Source organism: Bombina bombina, chromosome 6, assembly GCF_027579735.1.
Source record: "Bombina bombina isolate aBomBom1 chromosome 6, aBomBom1.pri, whole genome shotgun sequence".
Classification (NCBI taxonomy): Eukaryota; Metazoa; Chordata; class Amphibia; order Anura; family Bombinatoridae; genus Bombina; species Bombina bombina.
The window spans coordinates 602014995-602040717 of record NC_069504.1 but is presented as its reverse complement, the minus strand read 5'-3'; the positions used below and the strand labels follow the sequence as shown (position 1 = coordinate 602040717).

Below are 25723 nucleotides of genomic sequence, written 5' to 3'. Positions count from 1 at the left end.
CCAGCCTTGCATAAGTCTCCAGGCTGGATTGGCTTGAGAAGTATTACCTTCCTGCTTAGAGGACGTAGCCCTTGGGGCTGATCCGTTTCTGCGAAAGGGACGAAACTTAGGTTTATTTTTGGTCTTGAAAAGACCTATCCTGAGGAAGGGCGTGGCCCTTGCCCCCAGTGATATCAGAGATAATCTCTTTCAAGTCAGGGCCAAAGAGTGTTTTTCCCCTTGAAAGGAATGTCAAGCAATTTGTTCTTGGAAGACGCATCCGCTGCCCAAGATTTTAACCAAAGCGCTCTGCGCCACAATAGCAAACCCAGAATTTTTTCGCCGCTAACCTAGCCAATTGCAAGGTGGCGTCTAGGGTGAGAGAATTAGCCAATTTAAGAGCACGAATTCTGTCCATAATCTCCTCATAAGAAGAAGAATTACTAATAATCGCCTTTCCTAGCTCATCAAACTAGAAACACGCGGCTGCAGTGACAGGGACAATGCATGCAATTGGTTGTAGAAGGGAACCTTGCTGAACAAACATCTTTAGCAGACCTTCTAATTTTTTATCCATAGGATCTTGGAAAGCACAACTATCTTCTATGGGTATAGTGGCGCGCTTGTGTAGAGTAGAAACCGCCCCCTCGACCTTGGGGACTGTCTGCCATCAGTCCTTTCTGGGGTCGACTATAGGAAAACAATTTTATAAATATGGGGGGAGGTACTAAAGGTATACCGGGCCTGTCCCATTCTTTACTAACAATGTACGCCACCCGCTTGGATATAGGAAAAGCTTCGGGGGGCCCCGGGGCCTCTAAGAACTTTTCCATTTTACATAGTGGTTCTGGAATGACCAGATAATCACAATCATCCAAATTGGATAACACCTCCTTAAGCAGAGCGCGGAGATGTTCCAACTTAAATTTAAAAGTAATCACATCAGGTTCAGCTTGTTGAGAAATGTTTCCTGAATCTGAAATTTCTCCCTCAGACAAAACCTCCCTGGCCCCCTCAGACTGGTGTAGGGGCCCTTCAGGAACCATATCATCAGCGTTCTCATGCTCTACAGAATTTTCTAAAACAGAGCAGTCGCGCTTTCGCTGATAAGTGGGCATATTGGCTAAAATGTTTTTGATAGAATTATCCATTACAGCCGTTAAATGTTGCATAGTAAGGAGTATTGGCGCACTAGATGTACTAGGGGCCTCCTGTATGGGCAAGACTGGTGTAGACGAAGGAGGGGATGATGCAGTACCATGCTTACTCCCCTCACTTGAGGAATCATCTTGGGCATCATTTTTACTAAATTTTTTTATGACATAAAATACATATAGTTAAATGAGAAGGAACCTTGGTTTCCCCACAGTCAGAACACAATCTATCTGGTAGTTCAGACATGTTAAACAGGCATAAACTTGATAACAAAGCACAAAAAACGTTTTAAAATAAAACCGTTACTGTCACTTTAAATTTTAAACTAAACACACTTTATTACTGCAATTGCGAAAAAGTATGAAGGAATTGTTCAAAATTCACCAAAATTTCACCACAGTGTCTTAAAGCCTTAAAAGTATTGCACACCAAATTTGGAAGCTTTAACCCTTAAAATAACGGAACCGGAGCCGTTTTTATATTTAACCCCTTTACAGTCCCTGGAATCTGCTTTGCTGAGACCCAACCAAGCCCAAAGGGGAATACGATACCAAATGATGCCTTCAGAAAGACTTTTCTATGTAACAGAGCTCCACACACATGCAGCTGCATGCCATGCTGTCCTCAAAAACAAGTGCGCCATACCGGCGCGAAAATGAGGCTCTGACTATGATTAGGGAAAGCCCCTAAAGAATAAGGTGTCAAAAACAGTGCCTGCCGATATAATCATATCAAAATACCCAGAATAAATGATTCCTCAAGGCTAAATATGTGTTAATAATGAATCGATTTAGCCCAGAAAAAGTCTACAGTCTTAATAAGCCCTTGTGAAGCCCTTATTTACTATCTTAATAAACATGGCTTACCGGATCCCATAGGGAAAATGACAGCTTCCAGCATTACATCGTCTTGTTAGAATGTGTCATACCTCAAGCAGTAAGAGACTGCACACTGTTCCCCCAACTGAAGTTAATTGCTCTCAACAGTCCTGTGTGGAACAGCCATGGATTTTAGTTACGGTGCTAAAATCATTTTCCTCATACAAACAGAAATCTTCATCTCTTTTCTGTTTCTGAGTAAATAGTACATACCAGCACTATTTTAAAATAACAAACTCTTGATTGAATAATAAAAACTACAGTTAAACACTAAAAAACTCTAAGCCATCTCCGTGGAGATGTTGCCTGTACAACGGCAAAGAGAATGACTGGGGTAGGCGGAGCCTAGGAGGGATCATGTGACCAGCTTTGCTGGGCTCTTTGCCATTTCCTGTTGGGGAAGAGAATATCCCACAAGTAAGGATGACGCCGTGGACCGGACACACCTATGTTGGAGAAAAGTCTTTAGGGATTAGTCTATTGGGATAGTTTAATAACTAGTCTACTCTCCATTTAAGAAGTATATAGTTACAACATGGTAGGAAAACCTGGTACACAAGTCTCTGAATTTTAATATCCGCACCACTGACCTGACACCGTAGCTGAAATAGCACCAAACAGGAGAGGCACTTTGAGGAGAGGTGAGACAGCACCTTGTCACAGTTGAGGGAGAGAGAAATCTGAACAGCAAGGCAAGATAAAATATTCAAAGTTACCTAGTGATAGTTTAAGCTTAACCCAAACACATCTCACCATCACAGTACCATATGTTAGAAAATAGCAGATATATTATTTTCCTTTTGATATTAAAGAATTGTAGTGCAGTTTATTTTTTTAAAGAAAGTAAAAATACTGTTACATAAATGACAAAGAAAGACATTGACAGGTCTTACTAATGCTGCATCCACGCCAGTTTGCTGCAAACGCTCCAATACACGAGTATACTGACATCTCACATTATGCTCGGTCATTGGGTTCTCTGCTTTGGTGATAAGCGTCTGCATAAGACATAGCTGGAGAGCTGTAATATCTCGCAAGCACCGTGCTGATTGTACGTTTTCTACATCCACAGAACATTCATCTGTAAAGCAGAAAGTGTATTGAACTGTTATGTCATATATTGGTTCTGGAATATACAATATAATGCGAGTTAAACACACACACATTTATATATATATATATATATATATATATATATATATATAACACATTATACACACACACACATATATATACATATATATGTGTGTGTGTGTGTATAATATATATACAGGGAGAGCAGAATTATTAGGCAAATGAGTATTTTGACCACATCATCCTCTTTATGCATGTTGTCTTACTCCAAGCTGTATAGGCTCGAAAGCCTACTACCAATTAAGCATATTAGGTGATGTGCATCTCTGTAATGAGAAGGGGTGTGGTCTAATGACATCAACACCCTATATCAGGTGTGCATAATTATTAGGCAACTTCCTTTCCTTTGGCAAAATGGGTCAAAAGAAGGACTTGACAGGCTCAGAAAAGTAAAAAATAGTGAGATATCTTGCAGAGGGATGCAGCACTCTTAAAATTGCAAAGCTTCTGAAGCGTGATCATCGAACAATCAAGCGTTTCATTCAAAATAGTCAACAGGGTCGCAAGAAGCGTGTGGAAAAACCAAGGCGCAAAATAACTGCCCATGAACTGAGAAAAGTCAAGCGTGCAGCTGCCAAGATGCCACCAGTTTGGCCATATTTCAGAGCTGCAACATCACTGGAGTGCCCAAAAGCACAAGGTGTGCAATACTCAGAGACATGGCCAAGGTAAGAAAGGCTGAAAGACGACCACCACTGAACAAGACACACAAGCTGAAACGTCAAGACTGGGCCAAGAAATATCTCAAGACTGATTTTTCTAAGGTTTTATGGACTGATGAAATGAGAGTGAGTCTTGATGGGCCAGATGGATGGGCCCGTGGCTGGATTGGTAAAGGGCAGAGAGCTCCAGTCCGACTCAGACGCCAGCAAGGTGGAGGTGGAGTATTGGTTTGGGCTGGTATCATCAAAGATGAGCTTGTGGGGCCTTTTCGGGTTGAGGATGGAGTCAAGCTCAACTCCCAGTCCTACTGCCAGTTTCTGGAAGACACCTTCTTCAAGCAGTGGTACAGGAAGAAGTCTGCATCCTTCAAGAAAAACATGATTTTCATGCAGGACAATGCTCCATCACACGCGTCCAAGTACTCCACAGCGTGGCTGGCAAGAAAAGGTATAAAAGAAGAAAATCTAATGACATGGCCTCCTTGTTCACCTGATCTGAACCCCATTGAGAACCTGTGGTCCATCATCAAATGTGAGATTTACAAGGAGGGAAAACAGTACACCTCTCTGAACAGTGTCTGGGAGGCTGTGGTTGCTGCTGCACGCAATGTTGATGGTGATCAGATCAAAACACTGACAGAATCCATGGATGGCAGGCTTTTGAGTGTCCTTGCAAAGAAAGGTGGCTATATTGGTCACTGATTTGTTTTTGTTTTGTTTTTGAATGTCAGAAATGTATATTTGTGAATGTTGAGATGTTATATTGGTTTCACTGGTAAAAATAAATAATTGAAATGGGTATATATTTGTTTTTTTTTTAAGTTGCCTAATAATTATGCACAGTAATAGTCACCTGCACACACAGATATCCCCCTAAAATAGCTAAAACTAAAAACAAACTAAAAACTACTTCCAAAAATATTCAGCTTTGTTATTAATGAGTTTTTTGGGTTCATTGAGAACATGGTTGTTGTTCAATAATAAAATTAATCCTCAAAAATATAACTTGCCTAATAATTCTGCACTCCCTGTGTATATATATATATATATATATATATATATATATATATATATATATATATATATATATATATATATATATATATATATATATGTGTGTGTATATTATATATATATATATATATATATATATATATATATATATATGTGTGTGTGTATATTATATATATATATATATATATATATATATATATATATATATATATATGTGTGTGTATATTATATATATATATATATATATATATATATATGTGTGTATATTATATATATATATATATATATATATATATATATATATATATATATATATATATATATATATATATATGTGTGTATATTATATATATATATATATATATATATATATATATATATATATATATATATATGTGTGTGTGTGTGTGTGTATAATATATACACTTAAAATGTGCTCGGTGCATTACAATGTGCAATGGAAATATTTTTGTAATATATTTCCATTAGCAAAAATGCTTCTAGTAAGTTATTACTGTTTTTCTGAGGCATACGCACATATCCTGTAAGGCACCACACCTTCTCCGAAAGTAAGTGGTTGCTTCTTGGCACAAATTATGTCTTCACAAGTAATACACAGCACTGTCAGCTCTCTGAGCTTGAATACTAGTGCACAGGCCCTCACAGGATATGTGTGTATGCCATACAAAAACTGTTATAACTTACTAGAAGCATTTCTGCTAATGGAAGTATAATGAAAAAATGCTTACATTTCAAATTGAAATGCATTTATGCACATTTTAATTTTGACTTTTCTATCCCTTTAACGGGACAACAAAAATTGTTTAAATTTTGAATATATGATGTACAGTTTAGGTAGAGAAAGCAGTTTTTATGATTGGTGAATGAGGCACCTTAAGCCCCACATTAAGCCGATTTGTCTTGATAATTACCCACTGCAGCTACTGTAACTGACAGCTATGTGACCTCTCAGCTTATCTATTGCTATTATTAACACTATATTCCATATCTCCTCACAATACATATTTCATATCAATTGGGAGACAGGAAGATGTGGACAATGAGGGTCCTGGTCAAAAGACAGAGTACAATTTAAATGTAAAATGTCAACAATTCCAGATCTGTGTTAAAGGGACATAAAAGAACAAAATGAAAAAAAAAACGTATTGAGCATTTTATTATTGCACTTACTTGCATAAAAACTGTGTTTAACCCCTGAAAAGTTGTTAACCATATAGTTAAAGTAAATTTCAGAGCAGCAATGTCGTACTAGGAGCTAGCTGAACACATCTACTGAGCCAATGAGAAGGGTCTAGCTGCAGACTGGAGCTCCACTCTAGACAAGAAACATGTGACCTCCACTCAAAGCTTTTTTTTTTTTTAAATCAACTTTAATGTAACAAACAAGCTATAGAAGACAATCATTCTGTAAACGAAACAGTTTGCAATGCATGTTTGCAATAGGAGTATTGAAATATAAAGTTTTTTTTATTATAAAATGTAAGTTTGTTTAGGCTTTTGGAAAGTGTATTATTTTATTTAAAATAAAAATAATGCTAGATATCTTTATTTTGCAAATTGTAATCAGTTGCAGAATAAGAAGTTGACTGAATAAGAATTCAACTTCAGCCTTGTACATTTTGCAGGTTTCTTGTTCTTAATGTTCATTCACAGTGGTTACCTTATAAATGACAGTCACAGTGGTTACCTTATAAATGACAATCAGCATAATCCACTGTGAATGAACATTAAGAAGAATAAGAAAGCTGCAAAATGTTTTGTTTTCAGAATGATTGTCTATAGGTTGTTTGTTACACAAAGTTGATTAAAAAAAAAAAAAAAGCTTTGAGTCGAGGTCACATGTTTCCTGTCTAGAGTCAGTGGAGGTCACGTTTCCTGTCTAGAGTGGAGCTCCAGTCTGCAGCTAGACTACTTTGGAGCCAATGACAAGAGTCATATATGTGCAGCCATCAATGAAAAGAGATTGAAGTAAATTTGATAATAGAAATAAATGGAACAGTACATTGAAAGTTTAATTTGGCTTTCATGTATCAAGGAATTTATGGAATGGAAACAAATTACTTTAATTTACCCAACCTACACTTCTAACTATCCCCTGAACTCTGTGTATATTGCCAGTATTATATCAAATAGTATTGCTTAAAGGGACATGAAAACCAATTTTTTTCTTTCATGATTTAGAAAGAGCATACAATTATAAACAACTTTCTAATTTACTTCTATTATCTAATTTGCTTCATTCTCTTGATAGTCTTTGCTGAAAAGCATATCTAGATATGCTTAGTAGCTGCTGATTGGTAGCTGCACATAGATGCCTCCTGTGATTGGTTCACCGTGTGCATTGCTATTTCTTCATTAAAGTATATCTAAAGAATGAAGCAAATTAGGTAATAGAAGTAAATTGGAATGTTGTTTAAAATTGTATTCTCTACCTTAATCATGAAAGAAAATGTTTGGGTATAGTGTCCCTTTAATGTCCCAGCATCAGATCATATGTATTTAGCAATAAAAAGACAGGAGTCCTCCCTGTGTCATTTGCACAAGAGATGTTGAGCACTATAGTTTGCAGCTGGTTATTTATAAGAAGAATATGCATAATAACAATTATCTCTTCCACCCTGATAAACCAAAATCTGCTAAAAAAGTAGAATGGAAAATGCAAAGCAGGTACAATAAATCAGGTGAGATACATTTGTTTCTGTTTAAAATTCAATCACAGATTACCATTACCAAGTCTGATCAATGTTGGTTCCAGATTCTGCAGTGTTAAGAGAGTGGCATATTGTTGAACATCAATGTCTAAGGGAGAACTTAGCAGTAACTTCCTGTGCAGTTCCCGCAGTGCAAGGACCGTATCCTCCATTTCCTGTGTTTACCCACAAGGCCTTCTCTTGAACTGCTTGCATCCTCTGCCTACTCCTCCTGCTACATAAGAAAAATAGTAAGAAGAAAGACAATATATCTCAAAGTATAAAGTACGCTTACATGTCATAATTACTAAATTATAGACCTACTTTTAAAGGGACATTAAACACCTCAAGATATTAGTATAAATTGTTTAATTACTTGTAGTAAAACACCTTTGCAATATACTTTAATTACTTATTTTGTTGTCCTTTTCTATAATCTTTTTTAAAACTTTATTTATATCCAACAATGCAGACATACATACAACATGTTATCATACCACGCAGGGGAGAAAAAGAACATTGGTACATTTGACAAGATACTAATTGAGATATAAGGTTTCAATAAAGCTATGTTCATATGATAATCACATACCATTTCAAATCTTCATTATGACCCAGCTAAATGTCCTACATTTTTACACTGATGGGGTTTTTCTTTTCTTTTCTTTTTTTTTTTTTAATAATTAAGTATTCCTACTAAACTACACTAACTAAACAAAAGTAATTGTTTACACTTGGGCATAGATTTCTATTTATTATTCAAGTGAATAACTTTTGTAGAAAGCTATAGTCATATTAATCCTGTAGCTATGCTCTAGTCAGTATACTGGGTATATGAGAGTGATATGAAATGACTAAATATGGCCCAGGTGAAGGTGTAGGGCTTTGGGTACCATTAGAGAGTCACTAGATAATTTATGTTAGCTATACTATGCAGAATAATAATAGTACAAACCATAAAATTACGTTGGTCTCCTAATGCATGATACAACTAGATACCAAAGGTAAAGAAATTTGTATGCATCATATCTGAATAGGTGTGGTAACGCTATCATCTAATATAGAGTTGACAATGTTTACAAGAGTACATTAAACCCGTCATCCTTCAAAAGAGAGATTAAAGGGACATTATACACTCATTGTTTCTTTGCATAAATGTTTTGTAGATGACCTATTTATATAGCCCATAAAGTTTTTTTTGTTTTTTTTTAAATGTATAGTTTTGCTTATTTTTTAAATAACATTGCTCTGATTGCTTGCTCCTGTTTGTGTAAAGAGTCTTTTCATATGCAAAAGAAGGGGGAGGGGGGGAGTGTCTTATTTGCCACTTGCAGTGGGCTTTCCAGCTACCTTTTCAACAGAGGTAAACAGAGCTTCTAAGTAAGTTTTTAAACAGTTTTATAATGTATTTTTATATCAGTATCTTTAAAGTAGTGTCTATTGCATGCAGTTATATGAAAATGAGTGTATACTGTCCCTTTAAATAAGACAGTGTAAAGTTTGGCGCTTTGCAGGTTACAATATTGGCTGTACTCAGATCTTGTAGTTACTTTCTATTAAATGTTTCAGACTTGTGGATAAACTGATAGGTGGCTAGGGATAGTCTACATGGAGACATAGAGCTAGAAATCCCGTTAAAGGTTTAATTTATGTCACACGTTGTTCAAATCAATTAGCTGTTCTTTGATTAAAGTGGTGACCTACGTATATAAGAAATATACAATTTGCAGCCTAATAATATTACTTGCATAAAATATTAGACTTTTCTCTTAATACATGATACAATGTGAATTCCAAGAGTAAAAATAGCATTTCTGCATCATATCTAAGTTGGTATGTTGCCCAGAGTCAAAAAAATACCAAAAGACAAGAAATTACTAATTCCTACTAAGCTAGTCTAACTAAATAAAAGTGAGATTTTGCACTTGGTCATAAACTTCTTTTTTTTCCCCCCGGAAATCTTATAACAAATTCAAATATGCTTTAAAAAAAACACAAAAAGAAAACACAACTGACAGGAAGAACACAAACTGCATTCCCCTCCCAAACAGTGAAAGCATTGATACAACCGATTAGGTTAAAAACCTCATCCTAACCGGTTAAATGACTCTACTTTAAAGTTTGGCGACACCTCGCCGGAATACGATTATACTTATAATACCAAAATACAATCATACATCAAATTACATATGGATCAATTAAGTTAATTTCCCACCCGTGGTGGAGCTAGTTCTAACATCAAAAAAAAAAAAAAAGACGGGGGGAAGGGGGAAGGAAAGGGGGGAGAAATAAAGGGGAGGAAGACCACAAGGAAAAACTCCCCCTCACTACCTACTATCATCTGCGAGCCATATTCTTGGAAACATTCCTATACGTATCTGTTCTTTAAACCAATCAGAGTTTTTAAAAACTGAAATTATTTGTAATTGGGCCACTATAGGGAGAGACAGAATCATCAATTTCCATTTGGTGAAGAACTGATGTAATTGTTTATTACTAAAGATTTTTATATGATATTGTTCCAGTACTATCCGATACTGGGCTTTTCTCAGAAATTCTGAAAACTTAAGACTTCCCTTACTCTTCCAATTAGAAAATATCACGTTTCTCCCTACTAGTATCATTGCGTTCACAAATTTGTAATTCATTTTGGACGATTCAAATCTGAAAAGGAAGAGTATCTCAGTTTGAGTAATTTTAATCTGAATTCCCAAGACCTTATTACACCAAAAATTAATTTTATTCCAAAATTGAACTACTTTGGGGCATTTCCATAAACAATGTATTAAGTCTGCCATTACCTGTCTACATTTAGGGCATTCTCCTGTCGCTGAGGCACCTCCCCATTTGGATACTCTAGCTGGAGACAAATATGACATATTCAATAATCTGGTATGAGATTCTCGCCAATTGACTGAAATTGTAGCCTTGGTTGTTAACCTCACGCTATTACTAATCCAGTCTCTTTCCATTGAGGGTAGCACTTTACTCCATTTTCCAGCTAATCTATCAATATGGGTTTCCCCTAGAAAATTGATCAGTACTTTATATATTTGCGAAATTTTATTAACTCTTCCACGGTATAATGTGATTATTCTACCTAAATCCCCCCTCTCTAAATCCGATCCCGTTTCTGTCCTCAGATTCCCTATCCAATGACGCACTTGTATATACGCATAGAATGATGTTTTTGATTGATTTTGGTTATATTTACCTTTCAGCTCGTCAAATGATCTTATTACCAACTTGTTCTCCTGGCCAAGAGAATATAGGCCTTCTTGGGCCCATGTTGAGAAGACGAACGTATTCATTCCTGGCAGGAAACTTGGGTTACCCCTTAGGGGCAAAAATTCAGATTTACGGAAGTTATTTTGAATTCCTATACACATTTTCTGCCAGGCACCCACGATATCTTTAATAGTAACAAACTGGACTATATTAGATGGTAGTTTTGCCACTGGATTATGCAATACGGCTTTCAAGTCAAATGGAGTGATTAAATACGACTCTAAGTCATACCACGTAACCTGCTCTTTCTCCGTAATCCAATCCAACGCGAACTTACATAGGGCCGCATAGTTATAAAATCTAATATTCAGACATACAAAGCCTCCATGTACCTTCAGGAGTGTTAAGGTAGAAAAAGCTATACGTAGCTTCTTCCCTCGCAAAATGAAATTATTAAAAATCCTCTGTATGCGGGAAATATCCTTCTTATATAATAGTAGTGGAAAATTTTGAAGGAAATACAGAAGTTTAGGAAACATAATAGTCTTGATAAATATAATTCTAGCAGAAAAACTCAATGGAAGGTTAGACCAGATCTGTAACTTGTCTTGCAGGTCTGTAATACATTTGGAAAAGTTCAATTCATACCATAACCCAGGGTCGCTACTTAAAGTTATGCCCAAATACTGCAAATGCGTAGTTTCATGAAAGGGGTGGAATATTTCAGAACGTGGTTTATATATCCATAATATCTCCGATTTTTCATTGTTGATTCTATAACCAGAAAAGGAGCCAAAAAGCCTAAATATATGCAAGACCTGTGGTATAGATTGTAATGTATTGCTTAAAAATAATAAAAGGTCGTCCGCGAAAAGAGAAAGTACGAATTCTTGGCTACCTCTTCTAATCCCTCTTAATTCCTGTCTCAGGTAAATTGCAAGCGGTTCTAAGGAAAGATTAAATAACAGTGGTGATAACGGGCAGCCCTGCCGCGTCCCCCTCTCCAAAGGAAATCTATCCGATATCTCTCCATTTACTATTATTGCTGACATTGGGCTTTTATACCGCATCCGTATAAATTGATAAAAATAGCCTCTCATCCCAAACCCTTCCAAAGACATAAAAAGGTGGTCCCATCCAATCGAGTCGAACGCCTTCTCGGCATCGACCGTGAGAATTGCAAGATCAGTTTTGGAATGTGATTTTTGAAGTTTTATTTGCAAAAAAATCCAAAACGAGTTGGACTTTACGTATAGTTTTAACTGGATTACGTCCTATCATAAATCCTGATTGGTCTGGATGGATAATATAATCCATACATCTTTTAAGTCTATTTGAAATAATAGCAGTCATCAATTTATAGTCCTGGTTTAAAAGTGAGATAGGTCTATATGATGTTATTAGATCAGGAGCCTTTCCTTTCTTCAGGATCAAGACCATATTTGAAGCTGAGAACAATGGGAACTGTGTTTTGTTACTGATAAAATAATCATTAAATAAGGCATGAAGGAGGGGAAGAATTTGTTCACGTAGCAATTTATAGAATTCAGAAGGAAGAGCATCGGGGCCTGGTGTTTTACCCGATTTAAGATTAACTATTGCATCCAATATTTCTTATATTGAGATTGGTTCGTTTAGCATTTGCAGATCTTGGTCTGAGATCTGTGGTAGTTTGATCTTTCGCCAGAACTTCTCTTTGTTATCGTTGTCTATAGGACTCAAGGCATGCACTTTTTGAAAATAATCTAGAAAGGCTTGTCTTATCTCTGAACTCTTAGTGAATCTTGTATTCTGATATTTAATTGAAGAAATAAAGTTTTTCTGTTGTCTTATTCTCGTAATTTTGGCCAGAATTTTGGACGAAATACCTCGACTTCCTGCAAAAAAAGCTCTATGCTTCTGGTCTTCTAATGTCATTTGTTTAAAAAAAAGATCACGTTCCAATCTTGCACTTTTATATTTATTCCAATTAATTATTGATGGATTCTGGATGTAACGTGTATAAGTGTTTTTAAGTGTATTAGCTAACTGTTCCTCTCTCTGTTTCCTTCTCGCCTTATTCCTAAGTATGCTTTTATTTTGCCTCTCAGGACCGCCTTTGCGGTCTCCCACAAAGTTTCAGGTTTATTTATGTAGTCCTTGTTAAATTCAAAAAACTCTCTCCATCTTCCTTGCAGCCAAGCTCTAAATTTAATACTCTGGCTAAGATGTTGCGGGAAAAAGAAGCGCAAGTTATTACTCTGAATAGGAGCTCTATGATGAATTTCTAGTGAAATGATTGCGTGATCGGATAACTTAATTTCTTTGATATCTGTTTTAATATCTGACCTCATCACTTGACTCAAGATCAGAAAAAAGTCTATTCTCGAAAAAGACCTAAATGATTTCGATTCACATGTGTATTCCCTATGGTCTGGATGCTGGATTCGCCATATATCTTTAAGAGCTAACTTCTGACAAAATTTACGGAGTATCTTAGCTTCCCTGATCTTCTTATCCATGGACTTACTATTGAATCTATCCAAAATATATGAAAATGTCATATTATAGTCTCCAGTTACTATTATACTTTTCCCCACAAACTGAAATAATTTCAGACTTAATATTTCCCAAAATTCTCTGTTTTGTTCGGACCGTAAAGATTACAGAAGACATACTGTTTTTTATCAATTTGAATTTCTAAGATCTGGTACCTTTCCAGAATCATTATCTAATGATAATATCCGGTAATCTAAATATTTGTTAAGAAGTATAGCCAAACCCCTTTTCCTTTGACTATATGCTGTATACAGAACCTCCCCTACCCACTTAGTTTGTAGTTTTACAGCTTCTATCGGGGGGAGATGGGTCTCTTGTATAAAGGCTATATCTGGTTTATATGCTCCAAGATGTTTTATCATTAATTTACGTTTGATTGGTGAAGAGATCCCCCCTATATTCCATGATAGAAGGTTTAATTTATGCATCTCCATTTATTATAGTAGTGAGGGGAAGCTGAAGGAAAAAAAAAAAAGGAAAAAGGGGGGGGGCGGGGAAAGGAGGGGAGTAGACAGAACAAACTTCAACCACTTTATCAACAGCAAAACTAAAAATATTCCAATGACTGGACATAACATCGTAGATTATCATATACAGTTACTGTACCCCATTACTATGGCAGAACGCCTGTACTTCTTCTACTTTAGTAAACGTGAGCATGGCACCATCTTTCTCCAGCACTATTTTAGCTGGATAAAGTAATCTAGCCTTCAGGTTAGCTTTGATGAGTCTGGAGCAGTATGGTGCCATTTCTCTACCATTTAGCCTGTGTCTCTGCCGAGAAATCTTGAAATAATAGGAGCCTTGTCTGGCCTAACATAATTCCATTGTTCTTGCGATACAATCTTAGTATATGGAACTTATCTTGAAAATTTAAATTTTTTATTATTACTGGTCTAGGTCTAGCTGTCCCATCGGACAATTGGTGGGCACCCACATAGAAAATTTAGTAATCCCGGTAGAAAGGTCCCATAGATTAGGTCCGGTACGTGGTCATAAACTTCTATTGGTTATGTAAGTGAATAAATCTTATTTAAACTAGTAGGTGACCAGGGATAGACAACCCAGAGACAAAGGACTCGAAATCCCATTAAAGGTTTAATTTAAGTCACATGTTGTTCAGGTCCATTAACTGTTCTTTGATAAAAATAGTGACCAATATAAGAGCTATACAATTTGCAGCATGGTAGTATTGCTTGCATGAAATATCAGATTTGACTCTTAATATATGGTGCAATGTGAGTTACAAAAGCAATAAAAGCGTATATATGCCTCATACCGTATCTAAATGGGTAGTCAAGTGTCCAGTGCCAAAAAATAAAAATATTAAATACTGAATAGGAGAGAAAAAACACAAATAAACAAGAATAACTAAGTAAAGAACAAGGAAGAAAAGCGAGATATATGGGAAATAATTTGCTGCAACCACCAAGGAAACATTAATCATCTCAAAATAGAGGGTTACGTTCAACATTATGCAGCGTAAACTGGGAATAAAAAGTAGCAAGCCCCTTATGAAATGAGTAAAAGAATTACAGTTCAGCCAACACCCGTAGCTAACCGAGTCTTACACTGCTTCCACCAGTAATGCCTCGAAGGGACAGCAACAAATATTTACTGCAGGTCAGCGTCCTGCTGCTTCTCTTTTGCGAGTCCCATATTCCCAGTGACAACCATGGTAGTTCCAGGATTGGTGACTGATCGTGCAGGCATGTTTTTAATTCTATAGGACCGAATTATCAAGGGCACCTGATCCCCTTGTTTCCACGTGAGCCTTCAGGCCCCCCTGGAAACATAAGTTAAGAAGCAGCGGTCTTAAGACCACTGCTACTTAACTGGTCTGCTGCCTCTGAGGCTGCGGACATCAATCCGCCCGGCTGATTGACACCACCTGCTAGCGGCTGATTGGCCGCAAATCTGCAAGGGGCGGCATTGCACAAGTTGTTCACTAGAACTGTTTGTGCAATGCTAAATGCCTTCAGCGATGTCTGGCGGACATAATATGCTACAGCGTATCATGTCCGCCAGACTTTCATAAATCGGCCCCTATATGTAAAGTTATCTTGCGAGACTCCATATGTGGTGGTGCACTTATATTGCGGGCTGAAAAAATCCTTTGCCGCCATTGCGGGTTTAGAGGTGTTGTAAGCAGCTTACACTTCCAATCTTGATCTGAGATGCGTGTCTGTAGCTGGATTAGTCGCCGGCAAAGACATTGAGGGTATCAGTAAGCTCTTCTTTAGATCTAGAACTGCTTCTATGGTAGGTTCTGACAGGTTCAGGCGGGGGCAGGGGGAATTTTCTCCAGCATCTGGTATCGCTGCTGCTTCTCTCCTCAGTGAGGGAGCTGAAGTCGTGAGGCTGCTGTCCGTCCCCCAGGAGTAGGATGTGGTATTGCTTGTCTTATTCTGTAAGGTAGGTCCCTGTTTTTTTGTAAACTGACCCTTTATTATTATTTTTCAATATTTAAAGAATGAATATGTACAAATTATTCTCAGGTTAATCTTTGCTCTGAATACATCATTCAAACAATTATTTATTTAGTATGTAATGTCCCTTTGATGTTACTTTATTTAATAAAATGTGTTATGGTCATCCTGTTATAATTTTACATTTTCATTTGTACATTTCTCAAAGCATGGAAAGAGGTAAAAAAAAAAAAAAGCCATGTTACAGATAAATAAATACACAAATCAATAAATACATAAAGAATGATTTTAAAAACAATGACATCTTACTACTGAACAAAGCTTTGGTTGTAGAATCAATGGGCAATAAATAGGGCTTGACAAATCCCAGAAGCCAAGGAACCATAGCTCTGTGGAATACAAATCTGGCTCCTAACCTTGAACATTCAACATTTAAAACTCCCCTTGCCTGACATCTAAAATAAAATTGAGGCTAGCTATTAAATATTGTTGCTGCTTTTTGTATATGACATTGGTTTGTCAAGCCCTTCAAAATGCATTAATTGTTACATAAATAAATGCTAACACACTGACAGTTTTTAATTTTGTTTTAATACAGGAGGAGCCTTGTATTTACATAAGCCTTACTTGATTTTCCCTAAAGCTGAAGACCAGATTTTAAACACTGAACATTTATTTAATGTAAAAGAGTACATTAAATATGTGCTATAAAATTGTTGTTGATAAATGTATGTTCCAATGCTTAGTATATATATATTTTTTTATTATTATTTTTTTTAATTCTTGTAAACGATTGTTGTTATCAATCCACAGAGCCAGCTAGCAATTGGTCTTAAAAAATCATCCAGCATTTCTTGCTAGTTTCAATACCAATTTAAACAGTATTAACATTCCTTCATGGAAAAATATTTCCAACGTGTTTAATTGCATGTACAATGTTACCTGTGTTTGCAGAGGAGTTTATTAATGACTCAGTATATTTTCTAATACACAGACAGTCCATAAAATCACACCATTTTTTGTAGCTAAAGTATTGACTGAAGAACAGTTGGAACCACTAATTCACAAAAATAAATTACTTTTGAAGTGGGCGTCTGGAGCGTGGGGTATTTGAAATTCAGCACTACATTAAAAAGTAGGTTATAGCGCATCTTCATTACAACTGATTAATTAAACTCCATTTAAAATATTGCTAACATTCTGGATCTGTTTATCCAAAAAGGAAAGTTTACCTTCACCTTAAAGGAATAGTCTAGTCAAAATTAAAAAGTTTAACAATTCAGATAGAAGTTGCTTAAAATTGCATGCTCTAATTTACTCCTATTATCAATTTTTCTTTGTTTTCTTTGTATCTTTATTTGAATGTAAGATTAGGAGTCGTCCCATTTTTGGTTCAGCACCTGGGTAGCGCTTGCTGATTGGTGGCTACATTTAGACACCAATCAGAAAGCGCTACCCAGATGCTGAACCAAAGATGGGCCGGCTCCTATGCTTACATTCTTGCTTTTTCAAATAAAGATACCAAGAGAACAAATAAAATTTGATAATAGGAGTAAACTAGAAAGCTGCTGAAACCTGCCTGCTCTAGCTGAATCATGAAAGCTTAATTTTGACTAGACTATTCCTTTAACTATTTTATTGGAATAGTAGAGAAAGAGTTTTGTAGCTTGTGCTAACGCGTCCAACTCCACACTGATAGTTGGAACTTACATACAATTATAGATGTGTCGATATCTCACTCTAGAGCTACTTCACACAGTGTAACCTTTAGTCTCAGACAGATTTTGGAGGAATTGTGGACAAATAGTATCGCTTCTAAATATCTTTTGGGAGTGCCACTATATTCAAACCTGTTGGGATGAGGTAATGACAGACATAGAATGCACACGACCTTGGGTTTCTTTAGAACATTCACCAAAGCTATTTTTATTGAATGGTACAATTTAAAGTGGCTTGTAAATATAGACAGACACTATTTAGATTAATCAACAATTGCACTGAATGTTTAGTACCTTGTTATTGGATGCAGCAGGCCACTCCTACTTATGCAAACTGACTTAGTCTGGTAGGTCCCATATTGTCCCCAGAATGTATAGTCTATTATTTTAATGGGAGATATTTTTTTTCTTGCAAGAAGAATTTTACTTCTAACACTAACTGGTAGGACTTCTTTACCACTTCCTACTTCTATACTTGGAATGTGAAAGAGGGGTGTGGTATAGAAGAGAATATCTTTCCCCCAATCATCTCCCTGCCTTTAATACACATTTTATCTTTTACCTTATTAAAGGAATAGTAGCGTCAATATTAAACTTTCATGATTCAGACAAAGCATGCAATTTTAAACAACTTTCCAATTTACATCTATTATCTAATTTGCACTAGGCTAGATTACGAGTTTTGCGGTAAGCTGAAAAAGCAGCGTTAACAGGTCCTAACGCTGCTTTTTCACTACCGCTGGTATTACGAGTCTTGCAGGTTTAGGGGCACCGCACACTTCTTTGGCCTTACCGCAAACCGACTTACGTAAAGTTCGTAAACCCTTTTTTCTATGGGACTTCCATAGCACTGATATTACGAGTTTGTCCTGGGAGACCAAAAAGTGAGCGGTACACCCTCTACCTCCAAGATTCGTAACGCATTCTAAAGTCAGTAGTTATGAGTTTTACACTACAATGCTGTAGCATAAAACTCATAACTAAAGTGCTAAAAAGTACACTAACACCCATAAACTACCTATTAACCCCTAAACCGAGGCCCTCCCGCATCGCAAACACTATAATAACATTTTTAACCCCTAATCTGCCGCTCCGGACATCGCCGCCACTAGAATAAACATATTAACCCCTAAACCGTCGCACTCCCGCCTTGCAAACACTAGTTAAATATTATTAACCCCTAATCTGCTGCCCCTAACATCGCTGCCACCTACATTATACTTATTAACCCCTAATCTGCCTCAACCTACATTATATTTATTAACCCCTAATCTGATGCCCCCAACATCGCCACCACCTACCTACATTTAGTAACCCCTAATCTGCCGTCTCCAACGTCGCCGCCACTATTCTAAATTTATTAACCCTTTAAACCTAAGTCTAACCCTAACCACCGCACTCCCGCCTTGCAAACACTAGTTAAATATTATTAACCCCTAATCTGCCGCCCCTAACATCGCCGCCACCTACATTATACTTAACCCCTAATTTCGCCGCAACCTACATTATATTTATTAACCCCTAATCTGATGCCCCCAACATCTCCGCCACCTACCTACATTTATTAACCCCTAATCTGCCGTCCCCAACGTCGCCGCCACTATTCTAAATTTATTAACCCTTTAAACCTAAGTCTAACCCTAACCAAAACACCCCCTAACTTAAATATAATTTAAATAAAATTACTAGAACAGCCATTTTCTACCTTAATTCGGATTGGCTGATAGAATTCTATAAGCCAATCGGAATCTAAGGGACGCCATCTTGGATGACGTCATTTAAAAAGGTACCTTCATTTGTCGTTAGTCCGTCGGAAGAAGAGGATGCTCCGCGTCGGATGTCTTGAAGATGGACCCGCTCCGCGCCGGAAGGATGAAGATAGAAGATGCCATCTGGATGAAGACTTCTGCCCATCTGGAGGACCAATTCTGCCCGTCTCGAGGACCACTCCTGCCGGCTGCGTTGAGGACATCTTGCCGCTTGGATGAAGACTTCTCCCGGTAAAAGAATCTTCGGGGGTTAGTGTTAGGATTTTTTTAAGGGTGTATTGGGTGGGTTTTATTTTTAGGTTAGGGCTTTGGGCCTGCAATAGAGCTAAATGCCCTTTTAAGGGCAATGCCCATCCAAATGCCCTTTTCAGGGCAATGGGGAGCATAGGTTTTTTTTAGTTAGGCTTTTATTTGGGGGGTTGGTTGTGTGGGTGGTGGGATTTACTGTTGGAGGGGTTGTTTGTATTTTTTTTTTTTACAGGTAAAAGAGCTGATTTCTTTGGGGCAATGCCCCGCAAAAGGCCCTTATAAGGGCTATTGATAGTTTAGTTTATTTTGGGGGGCCTTTTTTTTATTTTGATAGGGCTATTAGATTAGGTGTAATTAGTGTTTGTTTTTGTGATTTAGCTAATTTAATTTATTTAATTGTATTTAATGTAGGGAATTTATTTAATTGTAGTGTTAGGTGTTAGTGTAACTTAGGTTAGGTTTTATTTACAGGTCAGGTCAATTTGTATTTATTTTAGCTAGGTAGTTATTAAAGTTTAATAACTATTTAATAACTATTCTACCTAGTTAAAATAAGTACAAACTTGCCTGTAAAATAAAAATAAACCGTAAGCTAGCTACAATGTAACTATTAGTTATATTGTAGCTATCTTAGGGTTTATTTTATAGGTAAGTATTTAGTTTTAAATAAGAATTATTTAGGTAATAATTGTAGGTTTTCTTTAGATTTATTTTAATTATATTTAAGCTAGGGGGTGTTAGGGTTAGACTTAGGTTTAGGGGTTAATAAATTTAGAATAGTGGCTGCGATGTTGGGGGCAGCAGATTAGGGGTTAATAAATATAATGTAGGTGGCGGCGATGTCCGGAGCAGCAGATTAGGGATTAATAAGTATAATGTAGGTGGGTTAATAAGTGTAAGATTAGGGGTCATGTTAGGGTGTTAGGTGTAAACATAACTTTAGTTTCCCCATAGGAATCAATGGGGCTGCGTTACTGAGCTTTACGCTGCTTTATTGCAGGTGTTAGACTTTTTCTCAGCCGGCTCTCCCCATTGATGTCTATGGGGAAATCGTGCACGTACGACCAGCTCACCACTGACTTAAGCAGCGCTGGTATTGGAGTGTAGTGTGGAGCTCAATTTTGCTCTACGCTCACTTCTTGCCTTTTAATGCCGGGTTTGTAAAAACCCATAATACCAGCGCTGCAGGTAAGTGAGCGGTGAGAAAAAACTGCACGTTAGCACCGCACAGCTCATAACGCAAAACTCGTAATCTAGCCGACTGTTTCCTTGGGACCCTTTGGTGAAAAGCATACCTAGGGAGGCTCAGGAGCGGCAATGTACTACTGGGAGCTAGCTGGCTGGTGACTGCACCACATTTGTACTTTTTGTCATTGGTTCTAGATGTATTCAGAAAAACTAGGTAAGTGTAGCACTAAAACCTAACTCTCTAAGCCACTCAATTGCCTACCTCCTTCCTAGGTAGGTAAAATATCTCTTCAAAAACACACACACACAAAAGAGAGGGCGCGGTGCAGCAGAGAGTTCTTAAACTTTAATATCATTAAAAAAATAGATTTAATTTACAAACCATAGATATGTTAAAATACTGTATCACAAAATCATCTAAAATGTAAAATTTATAGACAGACTTCAAAAAATTGGGTTAAACACGGATAAAAAAACACAAGTTAAAAAACAAAAACAAATCAGGGGACGTCTCTCCAAAAGTTACTGAAGGAAATACTCCCACCGGTAGCTACTTGCTTAAAACCGCCTAGAACCAAAAGGAAGTCAAAATGTTGAGTGAAAGTTTTTAGATATCCTTAACAATGATCCCAAACATAGTCTTACTTGGGGACGGCCACATCTGTTATAATCTTCCATTATTTCTCTTTTGCCTTTCTGCTTCTTTATGGACCCCTATGACACGATTTGATATTTGTAACATTTACTTCTCTTTTCATTCTTGCAGTCAATTATGACTTTACTTTTTGTCACTGCATCTTTATTTTTGGTGGCCACATTCCTGACTGGTTTAATATTGTTCTCACCATTTTTATTTAATATTGTACTATTAGCTGAGGCATCATTAAAACCCTTCATTGATAGTTTGGTTTTATGCAGTAGATGTTCTTAATACAGCACTTTATATGGCTGTGAGAACTGTGGATAATTAATAATTGTATTTAAATGCTTTTCCTTACTGTGTTGTATATTAATTTCTGTTTGTTTACTGTACCCATTTCTCATTATTTTTAAAAATGTTTGTGTTTCTCACTAAATTGTGCAGTCCTAACACAAATGGATATAAAAGCTTCTCTGGGATTCCCTTTGCTCAGAAACATCAGACATGCATGGCTTTGCCATTGGTTTCTGGTAATTAGAAGGCCGCTAATTGCAGCTGCAGACTACAGTTCTGAAATTCTCAATATTATTCCTCAACACCTCTTAGGTACTGGGGATCCAGTCTGGCAGTATGTAGTTTATGGATTTAAAAAAACCCAATATATTATTACTTCCTGCAGTATATGGAATCCTCTTCAACCCCCCTCCCCACCTCCCTGATCCCCCAAACATCTCTTTAACCCTCACAACTTTATTTTCTGCAGTGTAGGGTCCCGCCCATCCCTCCCCCCTCTACTGCACACCGCCTCTCTCCTTCCCTCCCACACCTTCAGCCAGCACTAGCAGATGATCACACACACAGTGTCACTGTCTGTAACAATCAGGCAATCTGTCTTCATATGGTAACGCAGCACTGATCGTACTCTACATGTGTGTGTGCATATATGTGTATATATATATATATATATATACACACATACACACACACGTATATATATATATATATATATATATATATATATATATATATATATATATATATATATATATATATATATATATATATATATCATATGCAAGGGCATATAACTAAAATGTCAATGATCCAGCAGCAATATAAAATTAAATAAATAAAAGTCCCAAAAAGAGGTTGGATACGGCTCACATCAGTGGAAAGTTCCACATTCAATTCCCGGACAGTGTGAGTAAAGGGGGGTACTCACCAGGCTTCACCTCAATCTTATGAGGTAAGTAGAAGGAGCTGTGTAGCTCAGGAATGGAGTTGTGTATATAAAACCATAGTCTCATTCTATTATGAAGAGAAAAAAAAGCAGTAATGATTCAGCCCATAAAGGCAAAGGACTGTAGTGTTAGGATCAGTCAATATTGGGACACCTTGTAAGTTGGTGACTGGCTAAGCAGAATATTGCCATATTGTGTGACTAAGATCCCAATTTTATTTAAAAGAATAGATGTTTTTGCAGGCAAAATGTGTTGTTTATTTGCAAAATGGATGTGTGCCAATACCCCCTGTTTTGTGTAACTACTTGGTCACATTGGCAGCACTCCCAAAGATGTGTATATAAACTTTTTGTAAGGCAAGCTAAACCAAACTTTGTATGTATGTATATATATATATATATATATATATATATATATATATATAGCATATTAGGTATATCATTTAGTAAGACATGTTAAAGCATGCTAGAGTAGTATGATGAGCTATACAGGTGTTTGAGTTTCAGGTGATAAGAGCTCAGAAGCCACAGAATACATACGGCTCTGGTGATTGTAGATTACTAGTGTCAGAAGACAGAATGCAATTTAGCGTAAGCCTGGTTATATTGATATCTTATATGCTAGTGTATATTATCAGATTAGGATGTGCTAGTAGGGGCCATGTTATCTAGATAGTTTGGATTAGTGTAACTGTCAGTCCGGATCAGAATGTATATGGATGTAGAGAGCGATAAAGATGATAGACCCCAGGTCTTGTTCTGTATACAGAATGGATAGTCTGATAGGCGGAATTATATGTATTTGACATATGCTGCTGTCTTGCTTGTTTATACTACCCTATTATAAAAGATATTGTTTATAATTTCACTTTTGATTTTCTACAGTTGGCCACTGTGAGCATCCGTACTTTCACTCGCGCATGGGCAGTAGCGCGATCTGGACGCTGCGGCTATGCACACAGCTGATTCACATGGTGGGGGTAAGCAACGTTTGTTTGCTGTTAGTATCTGAGGATGGGGGAGAAACCAAAAACGTTCATACAATAAAAATAGTATTATGTACATATCCGGCTGAGTGCTTTCCACTTTGGGGCATACATATATACATATATATATATATATATATATATATATATATATATATATATATATATATATATATATATACACATACATATATATATATATATATATATATATATATATATATATATATATACACATACATATATACATATATATATATATATATATATATATATATATATATACATACATACATACATACATACATACATACATACATATATATATATATGTGTGTGTGTGTGTTTTGTTTAAAAAACCCATCAGATATATGAAAAAATATTTAATTATGAATATTTATTTTTTATTATCAGTTATTTGTAGAGCGCCAACAGATTCCGCAGCGATTTAAACATAGGCGGTATACAAGGTAGCAATTATTAGGATCAAATGGGTAGAGGGCCATGCCTGCCTAGAGTCGCACTATTTCTCTTCTAAGGTGTATCCAGTCCACGGGTTCATCCTTTACTTGTGGGATATTCTCCTTCCCAACAGGAAGTGGCAAAGAGAGCACACAGCAGAGCTGTCCATATAGCTCCCCCTCTAGCTCCACCCCCCAGTTATTCTCTTTGCCGGCTCTAAGCAATAGGGTCCCTCCCAGAAGGGTAAAGTGAATGTGGTGTTAGAATTGTAGTTTTTATTTTCTACAAGCAAAAGTTTGTTATTTTAAATGGTACCGGTGTGTACTATTTACTCTCTAGCAGAAAGGAGATGAAGATTTCTGCAGGGAGGAAGATGATTTTAGCATGTTGTAACTAAAATCCACTGCTGTTCCCACAAAGGACTGAGGAGTACAAGAAAACTTCAGTTGGGGGGAACGGTTTGCAGGTTAGGCTGCAATAAGGTATGTTCAGTCATTTTTTTCTAGACAAGACTGTTAATGCTGGAAAAGACTGATAATATCCCCATGAGGGAAGGGTAAGCTGTGTTCAGAGACTCAGTAAGGAATTGCAAGCTTACATAACAGGGCTAGTTTATGCTGGTTGACACTATTTTATGGCAAACGTTTTTTTATTGAAAATATCGTTTTTGAGACACTTTGAAGGTTCCTTTGGGTTTCTTTCAGGGGTTGTTACCCACATGGCTATTATTAAAACACTTAGGAGTGTTTCTTTAGGCCTCACAGCACCGGAGTAAGGTGGGAGGGGCCTAATTTCGCCTCTCAGATGCGCAGTTAATTTTGACTAGAAGTTCAGGCTGTTTCACATGGAGGGTCCTGCTGCAGTTTGAGGGCCTATAAGAAGCTTTTTCCCCACAAATCTGGTTCCTAAGGGCAGGTAGGGCCACAGCAGAGCTGTAGCTTTTTAACAGGTTTGTTGGCTTACTGTTGATCCGGTTTGGGCATTAAGGGGTTAATCGATTTTTTTGCTAGTGGTGCAATCTTACTAATGCTTTAGGTACATACTGTGAAAATTTCGAAAAGTTTGCTGCATTTTTTCACTGTTTTGCAAAATTGTGTGCCTTTTTTATCTCTTAAAGGCACAGTAACGTTTTTTTCAAAGTGTGTTTTTATTTGATTAAAGTGTTTTCCAAGCCTGTTTGTGTTACTACTAGTCTGTTAAACATGTCTGACACCAAGGAAAATCCTTGTTCAATGTGTTTAGAAGCCATGGTGGAACCCCCTCTCAGAATGTGTCCCACTTGTACTGATATGTCTATACACTTTAAAGAACATATTGTTGCACTTAAAAATGTGGCCCAAGATGATTCTCAATCGGAAGGTAACGAGGTTAGCCTGTCAACCTCTCCCCAAGTGTTACAACCAGTTATGCCCGCTCAAGCGACGCCTAGCACCTCTAGTGCGTCTAACTCTTTTACCTTGCAAGATTTGGTGGCAGTTATGAATAATACCCTCTCTGTGTTTTTATCTAAACTGCCCGTGTTACCTGCAAAGCGTGATAGCTCTGTTTTACGAACAGATTCTGAGCATTCTGACGCTTTAGTAGCCGTATCCGATATACCCTCACAACACTCTGAAGTGGGGGCGAGGGATTTGCTGTCTGAAGGAGAAATTTCCGATTTGGGAAAGGTTGCTCCTCAGACAGATTCAGATACGTTGGCTTTTCAATTTAAACTAGAACACCTCCGCTTATTGCTCAGGGAGG

The 25723-nt window shown here is 36.9% G+C and overlaps 1 protein-coding gene across 2 annotated transcripts in view; it reads right to left on the bottom strand.

Annotated features, from left to right (window-relative positions):
* Positions 1 to 25723, bottom strand: part of LINS1 (lines homolog 1) — a 135681-nt gene that overhangs the window by 93214 nt on the left and 16744 nt on the right. The window contains exons 2-4 of one of the 2 annotated variants that reach the window (XM_053717601.1): positions 7574 to 7768; positions 2906 to 3093; positions 2603 to 2692 (exon numbers count right to left, since the gene is read on the bottom strand). In XM_053717601.1, the coding sequence (XP_053573576.1) occupies positions 2603 to 2692; positions 2906 to 3093; positions 7574 to 7706 (411 nt within the window). In that variant the 5' untranslated portion in view covers positions 7707 to 7768. The remainder of the gene's footprint in view (positions 1 to 2602; positions 2693 to 2905; positions 3094 to 7573; positions 7769 to 25723) is intronic. The other variant, XM_053717602.1, reaches the window with a different exon arrangement.